An 18550-nucleotide genomic window follows, 5' to 3' on the forward strand; every position below is an offset into this window, starting at 1 on the left:
GTATCTTCTGTCTGCTGATTCACTCCCCAAATGTACACAACACCGGGGCAGAAGCCAGGAGCCTGGCACTCCAAGTGAGTCTCCCACATGTGTGGCAAAGGCCCAAGTATTTGGACCATCTTTCACTGCTTTCCCAAGTGCATTAGAAGGAAGCTGGATCAGAAGTGGAGCAGCCAGGACTTGAACTGGCACCCATATAGGATGCCGGCATCCTATATGGCTTTGCCTTCTATGCCCACAGTGATGGCCCCACAGCATGCCATTTTCAACTTGGGAACTGTTTGTTTCTGGAATTTCCCACTATAGAGAATGAAACCAGTGATGGGGTGTCAATAAGGAAGGCCAGCCAGAGCAGAGTCCAGCTGGCATATGTCGCCTTCAGAGAAGGAGGCTTGGGACACACAGGTGATGGCCACAGGACCTGCTGCTTCCATAACAAGGAAGATAGCGTGGCCCCTGCCTGGTGAACATCATCCCTTCCAGAAAATTCCTGGAAGGGGCTGAATCTTCCCAAGCTGAAAATTCATCTCCCATTGAAGTTAACTTCCACAACGACCAACATGCTACGTAACTGCATGCTGGGGTTATGATGCAACAGCCAGCTCCGAGCAGCCACCAGGGGCAAGGGTGCACCTGTGAGGAAACAGGGGAGCGCTTGAATAGCCCTCACAGCTGCTCCCAGGCTGGGCGGCCACGGCAGCAGGGCCTCCCACCCACGAGCCCAGTCCAGGGTAAGCACAGGCTATGCCCTCCGGCTACAGACCTTCTGCAGGTGGCCGGTGACTGAGGATTTGCAAAAGGGGTTCTTAAGTACCCCAGGCCCGCCCCCTAACCACCACCTGACCCAAGTCACAACTGGCTTCAAGGACGGGCAGAGGATCCAGGGCCTTGGTTCACATTAGTGGCTGCCAGTGGCCCAGCCAGAGAGAGCCGATCACCTGCATGGAGAGGCCTCTCTGGTGGCTGCAGCACCCTGGCTTCCCCAGGACCAGGGGGCACAGGAACCCCTACAGGACATCTCCATGGTCTGGGATGGGGGCTCCTCCATGCAGGTAAGGACAGACCTGCCGATCTGAGCGCCTCCCCTGGGCCTCACCATGGGGCAGGGGAGACGAGGTTAGCCCATAAAGGAAAGGGGCAGGGCTGGGAGCCCCTGTGGAGACAAAGCATAGCCTGGGTTTCTGCTCTCAGCTCTGGGCCCCAGGAGGCTGTGCCAAGAGGAAGTCCCCAAGGTCCTGGCAGGTTAGGGGGCACAGGCTTCCCAGGACCCACCCGCCACGCAAGGAAGTTGGCCGGGCTCTGCCTGAGCAAATAGTGCCTACTGGAGAAGATGGGGTGAGGCTCCCGCTAAGGTATATGAGGCCCCTCGGGGCCACTGAGGAAAGCTTATCTTCATTCCCAGGTGGCTCCGTCAAGCCCACACCAGCATGAAGCTCGCCATGGCCAGTCTGGTACTCTGCCTGGTCCTGCTCAGTGACTCTGGTGAGAGCCCTTGGGGCCTTGGCTCCCAACCCTTGCGAGGCTGGGACCTGGCCTTGGTGCCTAATCCTTCCCGGCCCCGACTCCTGCAGCTCCCATACCCAAGGCACAGTGGGGCTCACAGATGCTGGGCAGGTTGTAGGGGCTCCCATGGCACCTCCTGGAGGACACAGGTCCTCCCACGGGTTTCCTCGGGACCCCTGTGTGTAGGTGCTTGACTCTCCCTGCTTCTGTCTGCAGCTGTGGCTTTCTTTATGGACACCGATGCAAAGCCTGTGGCCCAGCCTGCAGCTGCCCTGGCCTCTGCCGTGGAGGCTGGGGCTGGGGCTGTGGGCAGCCCGGCCTTCAGCCGCTTCAGCTTCCTGAAGTTCATCCTGGCCAGCCTGGGCATCCCTGTGGAGCACCTCATCGAGGGCTCCCGCAGGTGTGTGGCTGAGCTGGGTCCCAAGAGCATGGGCGCCGTGAAGACGCTGCTGGTAACTAGGGTCCTGGGCACCTGGTGGATACACCTTGCTCCCCAACCTGTTCTCCAAGCCAGCCCGGAGAGAAGCTCCATGGCCTCCATGTTAACAGTGGGGGCTGTGAAGGGTGCAGGGGCTACTTGGGGGCTCCTTTCCTAGGGTGGTGGCCAGTGAGCTATGCTGCTTGGCCCCAGTGTCCCCTCCCCAAAGAAGGCGGCTGCCCCTTTCTTCCCACATGGGTTTCTCGCCGCCCCGCTGTCCTTGGTGGCTGTGAAAGGCACCCCACCCCCAGCCTGGCTTCTCCTTCCCAGGGGGCCCTGACACTCACAGGGTGAATGGTGTCTGGAGTAGCTCCCACAGGACAAGGTGCTGCCCTTCCAGAGATGGGATCCCTGCTGCTGGGTCCCGAGCAGCCGCCCCTCCCCTGCCTCTTTAATAAACGTGGTCACAGCAGCCTGGAGTAGCGTTTCTTGCCTGCATGTGGCCGCCGTGGGGGGCTGACAATTCCGCAGGCGACAGGGAATGGCAAACATCAGTTACACTGGATTTGGGACCAGAACTACGAAGAATCCTGGTTATGCGCTGTACTCGTTCATGAAGCACAGAAATGATCTGATTGTTGAAAGCTGGTGAGAACGCAGCAAATAAGCAAGGCCGTTTGTCGCTAACCAGAAGGTACCCTGACAAGTTCATGGCATTTGGCACTGGTTAGGATGCTGCTCAGGACCTGCATCCTGTAGCTGAGCACCTGGGTTTGGGTCCTGGCCCTGCTCCTGATTCCAGCTCCCTTCTAATGTGCAGCAGTGAGGGCTCAAGTAGTTGGGTCCCTGCCACCCACATGGGAGACCTGGACTAAGTTCCTGGCTCCCAGCTCAGCCCAGCCCCACTATTGCAGGCATTTGGGGAGTGACTCAGCAGACGGAAGACCTCTCTCAAATAAAAAAAAATAGTCTATATGGGTGCAAAAGGTTTTGAAATCCACGAAGCTTTTCAGATCATGCATTTCCCAAGAAGCAGTTCAAGCCCCCTCCCGTGTGGAAGCCTCTGTTGCTCCCTTGGTGGATGAACTCCTCTGTGGGGTGTGTGTGTCTGTGTATTCTCCCCAGTCCCTGGGGCGCTCCTCCTGGCTCACCCGAAGGACCATCCACCCCCGGTGCTGGCAGGAGGGCACCCCAGAACCAAGACACAATGACCACATGAGGGGCCGGGACCAGGCGGAACCCCTGCAGCTGCTTCATGTCCCCTGGGGCACAGCTGTCCGTCTTCACTATTCACGCGTGCTGGACAAACATAAGCCATCTCCAGCTATTTGAAATTAAAACATGGGTCTGGCCTTTTCTGCCCCTATTTTGACAAAGATATTCAGGGAATTAAATGAGCGTTGAGTTCAGAGTCAACCCAGCGCAGGGAGGAGCCACCTAGATTCAAAGATTCAAATTCAGTTTAAATCTCATTATCAAAGCATTGCCCCTGAGGTGGTCAAGGATCCTGTGTCCATAGAAGGCTCCCCTCTGGACAGTAACAAGCCCCTACCACATCTCTGGTGAGGACACAGACCCCAACATGAACCCCGGCAAACCTCTTCCAGGGTGACAAAGCCAGGCTCTTCGCCGGCCATCTGGTCACAATTCCTTATTAATGAGCTGGATTCAGTGTCCAGGAGAAGCGGTGTAAGGAGTGGACATGAGCAGTGCAAGTGGTGGGGGCAGGGAGGTTGCCTACCCCAGCCCTCTCTGCCACAATGGGGTAAGCGTACCCATGGCGCTCATGGGTGCTGGGAGTTGCCTTCAGAGAAATCCACCTCAGACTGCGCCACTGAGGTCACGCCCCTCGCCCAGTGGCCATCTGCTGGTGAGGGAGGACCTCTGAGAAGGCCTGCCGTCCCAGTCTCTTGAAGGGACGGGTCAGCAGCCAGGCAGCCTGAGGTGGTGCCCAGACGACCAGGAGCTGCCCCTGCAGGAACAGAATACAGTCCTTCAGGGCTGGTGCTGTGGCGCAGGTTAAAGTCACAGCCTGCAATTTAAGCATCCCATATGGGTGCTGGTTCAAGTCCTGGTTGCTCCACTTCCGATCCAGCTCCCCATTAATGCACCTTGGAAAGCAGCAGCAGATGACCCCAGTCCTTGCAGCCCTGCACCCATGTTGGAGATCCAGCAGAAGCTCTTGGCTCCTGGCTTCGGATCAGCTCAGCTCTAGCCATTGTGGCCATCTGGGAGTGAACCAGTGGATGAAGACCTCTCTCTGTTAACTCTTTCAAATAAATGTTTTAAAAAATAGTCCTTCATTTCCCCACCCAATACAGAGTGGCTGCCCACTTAGGGTGTTCTGGAAAGTGACTCCCACCCACACAGGACCTGGACTCCCCGTTCCAGATGGCTCTGCCACACTGCAGGCCAAGCTGAGTCTCAGACAATGCACTACTGTTCAGCTTAAGCATGGTGTTGGTGCATCAGAAACAGGGGCAGGCCTTCCTAGAAATGGTTACTTGGGGCAGGCACACTCACTCTACATCCTCTGTCAGAGTCCCTGGTTTGGTTCCCAGCTCCTAACTCCAGCTTCCTGCTAATGCACACCGTGGGAGGCAGCAGGTGGTGACAGGTCCCCACCATGCGGGAGAGCTGGACGAAGCCTGGGCTCTCAGCCTTGGCCTGACCAGCCCTGGCTGTCAGGCATCTGGGAGTAAATTCAGTCAATGGGAGATGGGAGACATCTCTCTTAAAGAAACAAAAAAAAAACTTTTTTAAATGATGACATGTTGGGGAAAGAGGAAGCAGAAGTAGAAAGCTAGATTTCTTTAAATATATTTTATTTAGCCAATTGGTAACAGGAATATTTTACATTACTTTTTATGGAAGACCTGAAGTTTTTTTAAAGAAACCTCTAAAAATGGAAATTAAAAAAAAAAAAAAAAAAAAAAGCTTTGTTTCTGGTGGTGACATAACCGCCAAAGAGGAATAATTCGATGTAGCATGAAAATATGGAAATTTAACTCCACATCCTGGGGTGGGAACAGTTGTACCCAAAGACAAGAACAGCAGAGAGTCTGACATCTTTCTTGTGCGTGGTGATGCTGCGCTGAAGCCATTCTCTGCGGTAACTCGGGCAGGAGGGCTGATACTAACTCAGTGTCGCTGAAACAAGATTTCTGGCAAAGTCAGGAAATGCTGACATACGATGATTAAGGGTATGAAAAAATGTCACAGCATTTTGTCAATTATATTACAATTGGAAGTGTAATTGCAAATGCCTGACGTACTCTTTTTTGAGGAAAAAACAACCTAAAAAAAACTCTTATCTTTGTCCACTAAGCTGAACTAGAAACTGGCCCACTAAGTAGCAAGAGGTGTCTTTCTGGATTGTGGTCTCTGGATTCCATTCCCACAAACATCCAAAGCTCTTGGGAGAAACTCTCCAGAAATCTGGAGCGGGGAAGATGAAAGGTGAACCTGCAACACCAGTGGAGTCCAGAACAGGAGGCGGGTACCCAAGCCGCCTACGTTCCAAAGAAATGGAGCCAGACAAGGAAACTTTGACCACCAGCAAAGGACACTGTTGGCTAAACTGAAAACCAGCTACTATTCTGTTATGCATCACCTAAAAACTTCCTGGTGACATTTATGACTTCAGGTGACTAATTTATTTTAACCCTGGGAAGGAAGCATTAATTCAGTATACATTTGACAAACAGGGTTTTCTTTTGTTCTGGTGCAGCTATATTCATCCCGAAGCCTGTGGCATACCTTCTGCGGTTTACTGCTCCCACAGGTGGCGCTAGGTTTGCATTTCCACTCAACTTGCACATTTACATTCAGGAACTTGTCCACATTTTTTAAACTAGGGAAGTTAATTATGAATTCTTATTCTTCACTTTATCTGAAAGGCACACAAAGATCTTTCAGCTACTGGCTCACTCCCAAAATGCCCCTGGCCAGGACTGGGCTAAGCTAAGGCCAAGAGTCCAGAACTCCAGCCAAGTCTCCCACATGGACTGGAGGGACACAGGCACTTGGACACTATAAGCTGCCTCCCCAGGAGATGCGTTAGCAGGAAGCTGGAGAGAAGCATAGCAATTGGGACTCCAACCAACACAGACACGGTGTGTGGCATCACAAGCAGTAACTTAAGCTGCTGCGTCAAATGCCCACCCTGGAAAAACTAGTATGACAATTAAATATCAATTTAATTAGCAATTTTAACTTACACAGCTTTAGTAACCCATGCTCTGTGCATCCAGATTTTAGAAATTATTGTGTGATTTTGGCTAGGCGTCTGTTACAATGAAATTTATTTTTTCATCTCACTGCACTATAACCCCTTCTCAGCTCATCATCCCCGTCCACTGAAGTTGATGACTCATCTGACCTGCAAGTCTCCCTCTCTCACCCCGTCTCCACGCCGCCCATAGCTCTGTGACTTTTCCAAACAGAAATCTGGCACACCACCCCACCCCCCCCATTTAAAACTGCGATGGGCCACCATGTGGCTCACTTGGCTAAATCTTCCGCCTACGGCACTGGCACCACAGATTCTGTCCCGGTTGCTCCTCTTCCAGTCCAGCTCTCTGCTGTGGCCCGGGAGTGCAGTGGAGGATGGCCCAAGTGCTTGGGCCCTGCACCCACATGAGAGACTAGGAAGAAGCACCTGGCTTCTGGCTTCAGATCAGCTCGGTGTGCCAGCCGTACCAGCCAGTTTGGGGGGGGGGGGTGAACCAACAGAAAGAAGACCTTTCTCTAACTCTGCCTATCAAAAATAAAACAAACAAAAAAACTGTGCAATGCTCTCTTTACAATTCCTGCCAAGATATTCAAACTTTACCACATGGTTTGGGTTCAGAAGGTGGTGTGTTCCAACCACTCCACAGGTACCCTGCGATCCAGTTCATGTTCTGATCTCATCCAGCTCAATAGCTACACACATATCATAAAGGTTTAAAGATAGCTCTAAATCATCCTGCAAATAAGGTCAAAGGTCACCTTGTAATAATTTATAGACCCAAGTAGGCTTATTTGTTCCACACTTGGTTTACCTTTAAAAATATATTTATACATTTGAAATACAGAGTGACCAAGGCGGAAGGAAAGGAGAGAGAGAGGGATCTTCCACCTTCATTTTCCAAATGATCCTAAAAGTCAGATCTGGGCCAAACTAGGGGCTCCATCCATATGGGTAGCAGACAAGTACTTGCGCCATTTTCCTCTGCCTTCCCAAGGGCATTCATTAGCAGGAAGCCGGACAGGAAACAGAGCAGACGTGACCTGGATGCGGGATGCTGGAGTTGTAAGCAGCAGCTTAACCTGCTGTGCTGCAATGCCAGTATCTTTAGCCCGTACAGCACTAGACTGTAGTGGTCAGCAAGTAACCTGAAGTCAGGGACTGTCCCTGTCAATCTATTATCAAACTAAATACAGCACCTGGCGATTCCAAGTGTCTCAGTGATGAGAATCAATAAGTATGTGACCTAGAAAACTGGGTGAACACCTGTGATTCACCAAAATGAGCCAACCACTTAGTCCTTCTATTCACGGGGTCTATTCAGAAGCTGGCTAAGCTGTCCTTCACTGACTTGAGGGGACTCTGCACACATTAAGGGTCACTTTCTCAATGAGGTTGGAAAGTATTTGGTGTAAGAGCCCTTGCAGATCTTGCTGAAGCAGTTTCTCAAGACAAAAATCCAATATAATTTACTACCTTTTAAAGGAGATTAGACTAATTTGAAGTTTGCAGTTCAAGGAAAATGAGAAAATGGACATCACTTCATTTGATTCCAAATGTTAAACATCCTGGCAGTTTCCTCAGTTCCCAGCCATAGATTAGTTGGGCACTTATTTGGGGAACAATCTATTTAACAAAGTAATCTATTTACCCAAGTAATTCTCAAATTCTAAAATTTTAGCCCAAAATAACCCTTCTAGAAGATTCTTCTTACGCAAAACCTGTTACGTTAAAATCTATCTTTTTGGGGCCAGAGCTGAGGAGTAGCAGGGTAGGTCCACCGCCTGTGATGCTGGCATCCCATTGGGGGTGCTAATTCAGGTCCCGGATGCTCCACTTCCCATCCATCTCCCTGCAAATGCACCTGGGGAAGCAGGGAGGATGGCCTAAGTCCTTGGGCCCCTGTACCCACGTGGGAAACCTAGAGGAAGCTTGTTTATAGGTGAGATTATGACGGATTGGGTAGAGCAGCCTACTTTAAAACATCTCCCAGCTCTCTGCTAATGGCCTTGGAAAAGGAGAAGATGGCCCAAGTGTTTGAGCCCTTGTGTGAAACCCAGATGAAGTTCCTGGCTCCCAGCTTTGGCCTGGCTCAGCGCTGGCTGCTGTAGCCATCTGGCGAGTAAGCCAACAGATGGAAGATCTCTCTCTCACTCTTTTAAATAAATAAATAAAATCTTGGGGGGAAAAAAAGCTGAACATCTCAGCACAATTTCACTTTATCTAAATTGTTTTCTGGTTTTAAATGACTTTTCTCCAGCCCTACAAAAAATTCACATTAATTTGTTAAAGAAGTAGTTTCTAAAAAGCAAACAGACTTGAGGTTTCCTTCTCAATTGTAAGCCAACATCTGAAGACTTGGGAAGCCACGCATTTTAAAAGTTTATGCAAAAAAATACACAGGTAACATGTAAAATACTTAACAAATTGTATAACCCCAACACAATGTTTGCTACTGTATTTAAAAGCATTTATTTAAAATATGTCAACCTTCTTCCAAAAGACAGGAAGACACACGAGCCCATTTCTTATATTATGAGGTATTATGGTAACAACAACAACAAAAATTCTAAATGTAAAAGGACCATCAGTCGTCTAAATATAAAAGTGAACTTTGGCAAAGATATATGAGTGTTATACAGAATAACACAGCCAATAAGGAGATACATAAGTTTACACAATTTCCCCATAACCATGGCCCTGTCCCCATCCACTCTTCCCTTCGAAAGGGTGAGTTATAACCCTGTCCCAGATAACTGAGAATTTTAAATAGGCGGTCTTCTGTCCAACATTATTGTTCTCAAACTTCAGTACTATAGCTATACAAATTACACTTTTAAAATATTTGAAACAGATACTGAATTTATTGGTTGGCTATGAATAGGAAAATACATCAGGTAAAGAAAGAGACCCTGTATATAAATATAATACTAGCTAGTTACAATTTGACCAAGAAGGTTCCAAACCAAAAAGAACAGTAAAAGCCCTTGTTACCACCAGTCCACATGGTATATATTCAGTTTCCCATCCCCCTCCCAAAGAGCTGCCTAGGCAATGTGACATTCTTTGAGCTTAGTGCAGATAACGTGCTGGGTTTTGTTGCATGAATGGTAAACAAGAGTTAGTCCAGTGCATTACACAATATAATGTAATGTTGAGTAAGCACTAGAAACTCTATTTTAGACACTACTTCAACAGAGTAGATATTAAATTTATGTAACTGAAAAGGAGAAAAGTAAACATCTTAAAACACTGCTTATGAATGGGGGAGAAACACCTGCTAAAAGGTGTTTGAATTATTTGCAACTTTTGTACTGAATATTCTTGATAGGTTCATTAAAAGAACTGCTCTAATTGTTTTGGCTAACTTGGCTTTTGTCCATATACAACATGACCCATAACCTTAAAACTTACTATGGAAAATAATTTTGTAAGTTTAAATAGTTAATTAAAAAAAGTGGAACTCTACAAAATTTGAGCATTATTACTAAAAACCTGAATCTTAGAAGAAGAGCTCTGAACTTTTAATTTCAACATTTAGAAGTGCATTCCATTCAAATGAATGATATCTTCGGCTTTCAAAGTGCTAACTCATAATAAATTTTCCTGGTTGTCACTAAATCAAATAATAAAAACAGAAATACATTGCTTGGAAACGTTCATTGTCTATCTTCTTGGACTATTAAAGTTGCAATCAATTTATTTCTATAACTTTAGTTTAAATTATGCCATAAATTAATTTTGATGAACATTATTTAAATTCTCAAAGCATAAATAATTACCAATACGGTAAAATGTTCTTCAAGACAGTACAACAAGGAATTGTGCGCCTCCAGATTTCTGATCTTTAAAAAACATACCCCAAATTTTCTGTAAAAGATTCATAAAGAGGATTTATCCAGCAAGAACACTGAGATTACATTATGGCAACACATTAAATATATTTGTTACATATATTTTGAAAAAAAAAAACTATGCTGTAAAAACACTAGTTTTTATTGCATTTTCAGGAGTGTGGATCATTGAAAATTATTCAGGACACAGAAAATACTTAAAACAGAAAACCTTACTTAACAAAGTATCACAATCTATTTTGGTGTGACCATTTATCCCCCAGAGACCTGTAAGTCTTTCTTTTGAAGGTTAATCTACACTCTTGGTTCATTTTATCACTATCCAAGTAAGGTGGAGAAGCTGTTCAAAGTGATCCACAGAATGCAGTATGCTTGGAAGAAGCAAAAAAAAAAAAAAAAAAAAAAAAAGGTGTTTTGGGACACAACATGCCATTATGCCTTAATATGCTGTCCCCAAATTCAAATTAATTGTAGACAATAACAAATACAAATGAAAACATCTTGTGTAAAGCTCAAACCTTTTAGCATCTAACAAGTGCACTCTCGTTCCAGTATCTATGAAGAAACACACCTTCCATGAACAAGTACAAGATGAGTAAGTGCTCCTCCCTCCTCAGTGAAGCTCTCTGGACCTGAGGCTGCACAGTGCACCTCACAGGAGTGGCTTCCTTGGTCTCGTCATTCCGACCAGCTCTGGCTCACCCTCCCTGGACATTGTCATGATGCACGTTACCAACACAGTGTTTAGGAAAACAATAAGTAAACACATCTTTTATTCACACTTCACCAAAAAAAAAAAAAAGAAAAAGAAAAAAGAAAACCAAAACCAAAAACCCCGTAAAAAGTTATGCACTGGTTCTACATCACTAATGCCAAGGTTTTCAATGTACTGATTATAAACTGGATGTGTCTGATATCAGCATAACTTAAAAAGCAAAAATTTAAAAACGATCACAACAAAATCTTAAAAAAAAAAAAACCCTCAAAGGAAAAATCAGGTCCAAGACAAAGATTCAAGATCAAAACCTTCTGAAGAATTTTTTCAAAGAAAAAAAAAAGAATCATTTATTTAAACAACATGTAATTTTATTTTCTCTTAAAAACAGAATAAGCACATTTGAGTGCTAAACATTTTTCATAAAATTTTAAGTCATTATCCAAAATGACTCATTCTCTGTATAAAAATTGCTAATAACATTCAACATTTTTTTCCTTAATGCTCACATGGTATTCTTTTGCTCCCCTGCCTGCAGTTGAAACAAAAGCAGTTAGACCAGGATCCCTCTAAATTCATTTGATATTCAAGTGAAGAATGAACAAATGAGAACAGAACGTATAAAAGTTAACTTTGCAACGTTAAAGCTGGCTATAATCTCTAATCTACGGCACTAAGGGTGAAATTCAGGGTGCAATACAACTTTTACCTTGGTTGACATATTAAAATGACTTAGTTCAAAATTGATCTGAAGAATTGTCTTAGGGACCTGCTTTAAAAATGCATCTAATTTATACTGCTTCATAAATGGAAAATTACTTTTCTTAAAAAAAGGAATGATTAAAAAAAACACAAAGACTAACGAATACATGGATAACAAAAAGAATTCACATGATAGTAGTATTGTGGGTGACAAACAGCACTGTGCAATGACACCAAGAAGCAGTGCTTGGGTCTGGTGAGCAAAGAAAGACCCAGGGACCCATCCTATGAACATGTTCCGAAACATGGTGTTCAATGCTTCACAATGGGAAAAAAGCCACAGCTCATACAAAAGCATTTTCATAAAATTCTCACAAATGTTAAATAGTATTTAAAAAATAGAAAAGAAGATGCACAGATTTTCTCTGCATGCACAGGCAGTGCTTGGTGAGAATAAATTTAGGCAGGCACAGTGGAGATAGAACAGGAAGTGTCTCAAAAAGGAGTTAAGAAGCTGTACCCAAGCAGCTATAATTGTTTAACTTAAAAAAGTTAAAGATTTAAAAATATCAGAATGTACATATATCAACCATTACATTCAGTCCACAATGTCTACAGATCACACACTGTTCAGCTTATCTGTCCTGGTAGATTGCTTTCATAAAAATTCAGCAATTCATGAATAAGTTGCATCTGGTTCAAGATTTGGATTTAAAGAGCAATGTTCTCAATTTAAAAAGAAAGTAGTATAAAAGGGCTAACAAAACCCTAACAGTGCAAATCATTAGCAGAGAAAGTCTGTTGCAACTTCTTTTACAAGCTGGCCTTTATAATAACACATGAAACATGTAAAAAAAATTTAGCCTTAGGTTACAATACAATCATTTTCAAATCTGATTTTAGTACAAAAATTTCATAAATCAGGTCTTCGTGGATCATATACAATCATAAAGGCTAAATTCAATTCTATATTTTACAAACAAGTCTGAAAAAGGAGGGAGTAAAGTATGGAAGAATGGTCTCTGGATGTTACTACTGGCCTCAAAAAAGTAGTGCTACAGATTTCTGTGCAAAGAGAATATGCTGTTCAAACATTTTCCTATTTCAAGGCATGAAAATATACTGGATAGAAGAAACAGGAAAATTACTTGTAACAAATTAAAGATAGGTGCAAACACACCAATCCCTGTCTAGCAGTATATAAAGCATATTGGGCTCAGAATTTGTCTGTTGCTAGCACCTGGCTTTCATACTAAATCCTTACAAAGTAATCAGATTGAAATTTCAAATCATCATTAAGAAAAAAACCAAAACAATCCCTAGTGGCCATACCTCACTCCCATCATCAGATTTTCACGAGTTTACAAGTAAAACTGAGGTTGTCCTCTGAAGGTACTTGACTACCTCCTGCCAGGAAGGTGAATGCCATTAACTTGGGGCAGGAAAGGCAGTAAGAGCTCCAGTTGTGCAAAAAGTGAGAAGTGGTCAGAGGGGATGAGAGGGTGTGGGCAGCCGCTGATATTATTCTCAGCTAACCAATGGTGGTCCAAAGGTCCCAGGATGCCTAACGTGTTCAGCTGAGGTTTAGAATAGAAGATGTAGTCAATTATACCCTGAAAAACAACAAGAAAAAGACAAAGCCCCACATAGGATTAATACCAAAATACTTAATGTTTTCAAAGACACAGCCTTACCATTATGTTAGGTTGGGTTAATAAAAAGAAAAGTAAAAAGAAACTTACTAGTACTATACAAATGGAATGATCCCTTCAAAGGTCAAATGCAACAAAACAAAGCATTCTTCTTCCCATCTGAATTTTTTTTAAGATTTATATATTTGAAAGACAGAGCTAAAAGAGAGAGAGGGAAAGGGGGACAGAGAGGGAGAGGAGAGCCCAGCCCCACTGTTACAGGCATTTGGAAAGTAAACCAAGGGTCTTCTCTCTCTTGTATGTCTCTTTCCCTCTCCTTTTGAAGTAAATTAAATATTAAAACAATAAAAATCTCTGAATAGCTAAAGAAACCATATGCTATCTTTCAAAGGAGTACAGTTTTGGTTAAATTAAAATATAATAGAAGCAACACCTCACCCCAAATGATACTAAATTAGATAACACTGTACAGCATATCCAACTGCTAGTAAGGTATTCTACAGAAGACTAACAGAAGAATATTGCTGTCGACAAATTTAAGATTGTTTAATTCCAGTCTGAACATATATCCACTGTTTTATTTTTTGAGAAGCAGAGACAGAGCCCCCTGTTTACTCCTATTTTATTGGTTCACTTCCCAAATGCTTATACTAGCCAGTGCCAAAGCAAGGAATTCAATCCAGGTATCCCACATGAGTAGCAAGAAATCAACTACCTGCGCCATCACCACTGCTTTCAAGGGTTTGCATTAGCAGGATCAAAGTTAGGAGCTTGGACTAGAACCCAGTTGCTCTTATGTGCGACACATCATCGTAACTGCTAAGCTAAATGCCCACTCCCATACCCCCATTTTAAAGACATCCAGAAGTTAGAGGGCTTGCTGGTTAGCTGAGGTTTTATAAGCTTGCCAATCTCAGGACACACCTTGAAATCAAATGTGTAATTCGTGTAAGGCATCAGGCCACTCTCATAGGCACTCTTTAACTTGAAACCGTGAGTGATCCTTCCGTTGGTTGTTCCATTCTTCCCATTACAGCTGAAGTTTGTAAGACTTTCATTGTATCTCAGTTCCTTAAAGTCTTTATGATTTGTTTCTACTCCACCAGTGCTCAAATATTCTACAACACCTAAAATAAAAAGAAATATACTTTTTCATTATCAAGTACAATATACAGGGCACAAGATGCAATTTAAAAGATCATGCAATAGTATAAATATTCCCACTTTCTATAATGTTTCTCTTTTTCTTTAGATTTATTGAGAGGCAGTGTTACAGACAGAGGGAAAGACAGAGAAAGAGGTCTTATATCCATACGGCCACAATGGCTGGAGCTAGGCCAGGCCGAAGCCAGGAGCCAGGAGCTTCTTCTGGGTCTCCCATGTGGGTGCAGGGGCACAAGCACTTGGGCCATCTCTATATCAGAAGAGGAGCAGCTGGACACGAACCAGCGCCCATGTGGGACAGCGGTGCCCTTAACCTACCATACCACAGGGCTGGCCCCTACAAGTTTTCTTTTAAAAACTTTGCCAGACTCTGTCTAAACTTGTTTTAGTACACTGAATATTTTATATATATATTTTTTTTTTTTTCATTTAAAACTGTATCACATGAGCAGGTACACTTTCCTATTATTTTTCTTTAATGGCTACATAATAAGGTACAGTGCCTGCTAAACTAGTTCCTTATTTTTGAAAATTCAGGTTGTTTTCACTTTAAACGAATTAAAAGTTATCACCACAATTGTCGTCTTAGTACACAGGTGTCTATTTATACTAAATTATTTACTTGGTATATGGCTCAACACTAGAACTCTGGAAGAGAATGCAGTTAGGGATGGGCATTTGGCTCAGCAATTCAGCCACCACTTGAGATGCCTGCACCCATTTAAGAGTGCCTGGGTTTGAGTTCTGGTTCCACTTCCAATTCCAGCTTCCTGCTAATCTGCACTCTGGAAGGCAGCAGGAATGGCTGAAGTACTTGTGTCTCTTAAACCCACATGGGAATCATAGAATGAGTTCCAGGTTCTTGGCTTCAGCCTGGCCCAGCCCTAGCTGTTACTGACATTTAAGGGTAAACCAGCCAATGAAATACCTCTGTGTGTCTCCATTTCTTTGCCTTTCAAATAAAAGGTTTAAAAAATAAAAAACAGGGCCTGATATTATGTGCATAAAATAGGCTTAAAAATTTATTTATTTATTTACTTGAAAGGCAGAGTTACAGAGAGGGAGGGAGAGACACATCATCCACTGATTCATTCCCCAAATGGCTGCAATAGCCAGAGCAAGGCCAGTCCAAAGCCAGGAGCTTCTTCTGGGTCTTCCACATACATGGGTGCAGAGGCCCAAGCCACTGGACCATCTTCTACTGCTTTCCCAGGCTCATTAGCAGGGAGTTGGATCAGAAGAGCAACAGCTGGGACTTGAACCAGTGCCCATATGGGATGCTGGTGCAGCAGGCGGCAGCTTTACCGGTTTAAATTTTCATTGTATTTTGAGCGGAAGAGTGAGAAAGAGAGGTATCTTCTATCTACTGGTTCACTTTCCCAAATGTTCACAGACCGCCAACAGCTGGGGCTGGACCAGGAGCCATCCAGGCTTCCCATGGGGTAGCATGGACCCAAAAGCCTGAGCATCATCTGCTATCTCCTAGGGTAAATACTAACAGGAAGCTAGTGCATGGATGAAACAGGCACTCCAACATGGGATGTGGGTCTTTATTTATTGAGTTCTAAGCCTCATTTTACCACCAGGCCAAATGTCTGCCCCATATGAAAATATTTTAATTTTAATAATTAGTTAGCAAAAATCAAATATATTTCTCATGGTTGCTATCAAAACACTGTATTTTCTGGCCGGCGCTGCAGCTCATTTGCCTAATCCTCTGCCTGCGGCGCCGGCACACCGGGTTCTAGTCCCAGTTGGGGCGCCGGATTCTGTCCCCATTGTTCCTCTTCCAGTCCAGCTCTCTGCTGTGGCCCGGGAGTGCAGTGGAGGATGGCCCAAGTGCTTGGGCCCTGCATCCACATGGGAGACCAGGAGGAAGCACCTGGCTCCTGGTTTCGGATTGGCGCAGCGCGGTAGCCGCAGCGCGCTAGCTGCAGCAGCCATTTGGGGGTGCACCAACAGAAATGGAAGACCTTTCTCTCTGTCTCTCTCAGTCTGCCTGTCCAAAAAAACAAACAAACAAACAAAAAACTGTATTTTCAAATGGGTCTTAGGTGTACTTAGGTGTATACAGACTGTCTTGTCCCATGGGGCCAGCATGTGGCTCAGTAGGTTAACACCCTGGCCTGAAGCGCAGGCATCCCATAGGGGCACCAGTTCGAGATCTGGCTGCTCCTCTTCGATTCAGCTCTCTGCTTTGGCCTGGAAAAGCAGTACAAGATGGCCCAAGACTTTGGGCCCTTGCACCCGAATGGGAGACCCGGAAGAAGCTCCTGGCTTCAGATCGGCATGGCTCCAGCCGTTGCGGCCAATTGGGGAGTGAGCCAGTGGATGAAAGACCTCTCTCTCTCTGCCTCTCTTCCCTCTGCATGGCTCTTTCAAATAAATAAATAAAATCTTCAAAAAAAAAAAAAAAAAAAAAAAAGATTGTCTTGTCCCTTAGGTATTTTATAGCTATACATAGGTAGAGAAATAGACAAGAGATAATCCTCAATTGTTTCAGTGGCAATAATCTCCAATCTTTCAATGTGATGTGACAGATTATGTAATGTCAGATTTCAGACACTTGTGTTTTCCCTGAAAACAAATTTTGACGTAGTTTTTTCTTTTTAATGGCTTTTATCTATGCCAATTATATGCTATTTATTCCAAACATGAATGTATGTATTTATGCATGCATGCAAGTTCAAGCAAAAGTATTCTTGTGTGAATGAATATAAGCAAGGACTTCATACTAAAATAAAAAAAGAATAATTTGATATTATAAGGACTATGATATATATTCTCTGTACCATCTATGGAACCGTACCAAAATCAGGCTTTTTTATTTTTTAATTCTACTTTGTGATTATAAAGATTCTTGCTCTTTTTTTGGTTAAAATCACTTGACTGACAATTTATATAAATAAACAATCTCAATTTCCCCTTAAGGTGTATTCTAATCAAGTCATCAAACTTATATTTCCACATGCTGAAATTACAAAGAAATAGTCTTAATTTTTTCAGAGTCTGGATTATGTATGATTTACAAAATACAACTCTGTGTTCTTTACCAAGTTATTTCAAATTATCAATGGTGATTAATATCCTTTCTCCTCAGTCTCCATAATGCCATCCCATTTTCAAAGACAGTCTCTACATCCCACATACCAAACATTTTAAAACCTAATCACAGGGCCGGCGCCGCGGCTCACTAGGCTAATCCTCCGCCTAGCGGCGCCGGCACACCGGGTTCTAGTCCCGGTCGGGGCGCCGGATTCTGTCCCGGTTGCCCCTCTTCCAGGCCAGCCCTCTGCCGTGGCCCGGGAGTGCAGTGGAGGATGGCCCAGGTGCTTGGGCCCTGCACCCCATGGGAGACCAGGAAAAGCACCTGGCTCCTGGCTCCTGCCATCGGATCAGCGCGGTGCGCCGGCCGCAGCGCGCCGGCCGCGGCGGCCATTGGAGGGTGAACCAACGGCAAAGGAAGACCTTTCTCTCTGTCTCTCTCTCTCACTGTCCACTCTGCCTGTCAAAAAATAAAAAAAAATAAAAATAAAAAAATAAAAATAAAAAAAACCTAATCACAGCTGCCACTAAAAGTTAAATTTTCATTTTGACTGAACTTGGAATTGTCGGCAATAATGCATTATGAAAACATTGTAAGTCAAAAAAGCATTCATATAAAGTAAGATTCTTTTCTCACCAGAGTCTGGCAAAGAATTAAGGTCTGCACATAACACAAGTGGAATAGTTCCAAATTCTCCCAGTACATTAGATCTCAAGCTTCGAGAGGCTTTATCAATAATGTTCTTCACTTCAGAGAGGAACATCATAGTTTGTACCAACTTCACATCGGAGTACTCTGGATCCCAATGCATATGAGCATTCGCCACAAGAATGAGTTGCTTCTCTGTTCCAAGATGTGCCTTTCCAGCTACATTAGATAAAAAGAAAACAGACAAAACCTGCCCATCAGCCCATATTTTCTTAGAGTCTGAGGAATTGATATCTCAGTCTCAGAACACAAAAGGACCCTCAAATGTACCTAAGAATTTCCCAACTGACAAACGAATATGACCCACCATAAACTTGAGAAACACTCCAAAACCCTTGCTTGACACTTTCAGCACAGGACTCATTCTATTTGGAACAATTCTCGTTTTTTAAACAGTTCTGTCTGCTTAAAACTTTTGGCCTTAGCTCAGATGTCCTAAATCAAGCTTCACAAAAGTAAATCTAAACTCTCTTTCTTAAATGTATTTCAAATAACCATTAAGCTCTTATCTTTCTTATCTTTAAATTAAATATCCCCAGTGAAACTGTTCCTCAAGT

General features: G+C 44.0%; 2 protein-coding genes across 7 annotated transcripts in view; one reads left to right on the plus strand and one right to left on the minus strand.

Moving 5' to 3' along the window:
- The first annotated feature begins 1343 nt into the window (after positions 1–1343).
- SCGB3A1 (secretoglobin family 3A member 1) lies at positions 1344–10839 on the plus strand. 2 transcript variants are annotated; one of them, XM_008275004.4, is made up of 3 exons: positions 1344–1482; positions 1720–1955; positions 2252–10839. In XM_008275004.4, the coding sequence occupies exons 1-3, from the start codon at positions 1428–1430 to the stop codon at positions 2273–2275; spliced, it is 315 nt and encodes a 104-aa protein (XP_008273226.1). In that variant the 5' UTR covers positions 1344–1427; the 3' UTR covers positions 2276–10839. The 2 variants fall into 2 exon arrangements, with proteins under 2 accessions (XP_008273226.1, XP_089192355.1); XM_089336229.1 differs by having other exon boundaries at positions 1720–1903.
- CNOT6 (CCR4-NOT transcription complex subunit 6) overlaps positions 8601–18550 on the minus strand; it is a 56124-nt gene continuing 46174 nt past the window's right edge. For all 5 annotated transcript variants that reach the window (XR_016236470.1, XM_051833811.3, XM_051833810.3 and 2 more), the window contains 3 exons: positions 17922–18152; positions 14000–14202; positions 8601–13036 (listed from right to left, as the gene is read on the minus strand). Coding sequence is in view for 4 of the 5 variants with exons in the window: in XM_051833811.3 (XP_051689771.1) it covers positions 12824–13036; positions 14000–14202; positions 17922–18152 (647 nt within the window). In the remaining variant the exon portion in view is untranslated. The remainder of the gene's footprint in view (positions 13037–13999; positions 14203–17921; positions 18153–18550) is intronic.

The sequence above is a fragment of the Oryctolagus cuniculus genome, chromosome 6 (assembly GCF_051225735.1).
Source record: "Oryctolagus cuniculus isolate XC-2025 breed Fujian yellow rabbit chromosome 6, ASM5122573v1, whole genome shotgun sequence".
Classification (NCBI taxonomy): domain Eukaryota; kingdom Metazoa; phylum Chordata; class Mammalia; order Lagomorpha; family Leporidae; genus Oryctolagus; species Oryctolagus cuniculus.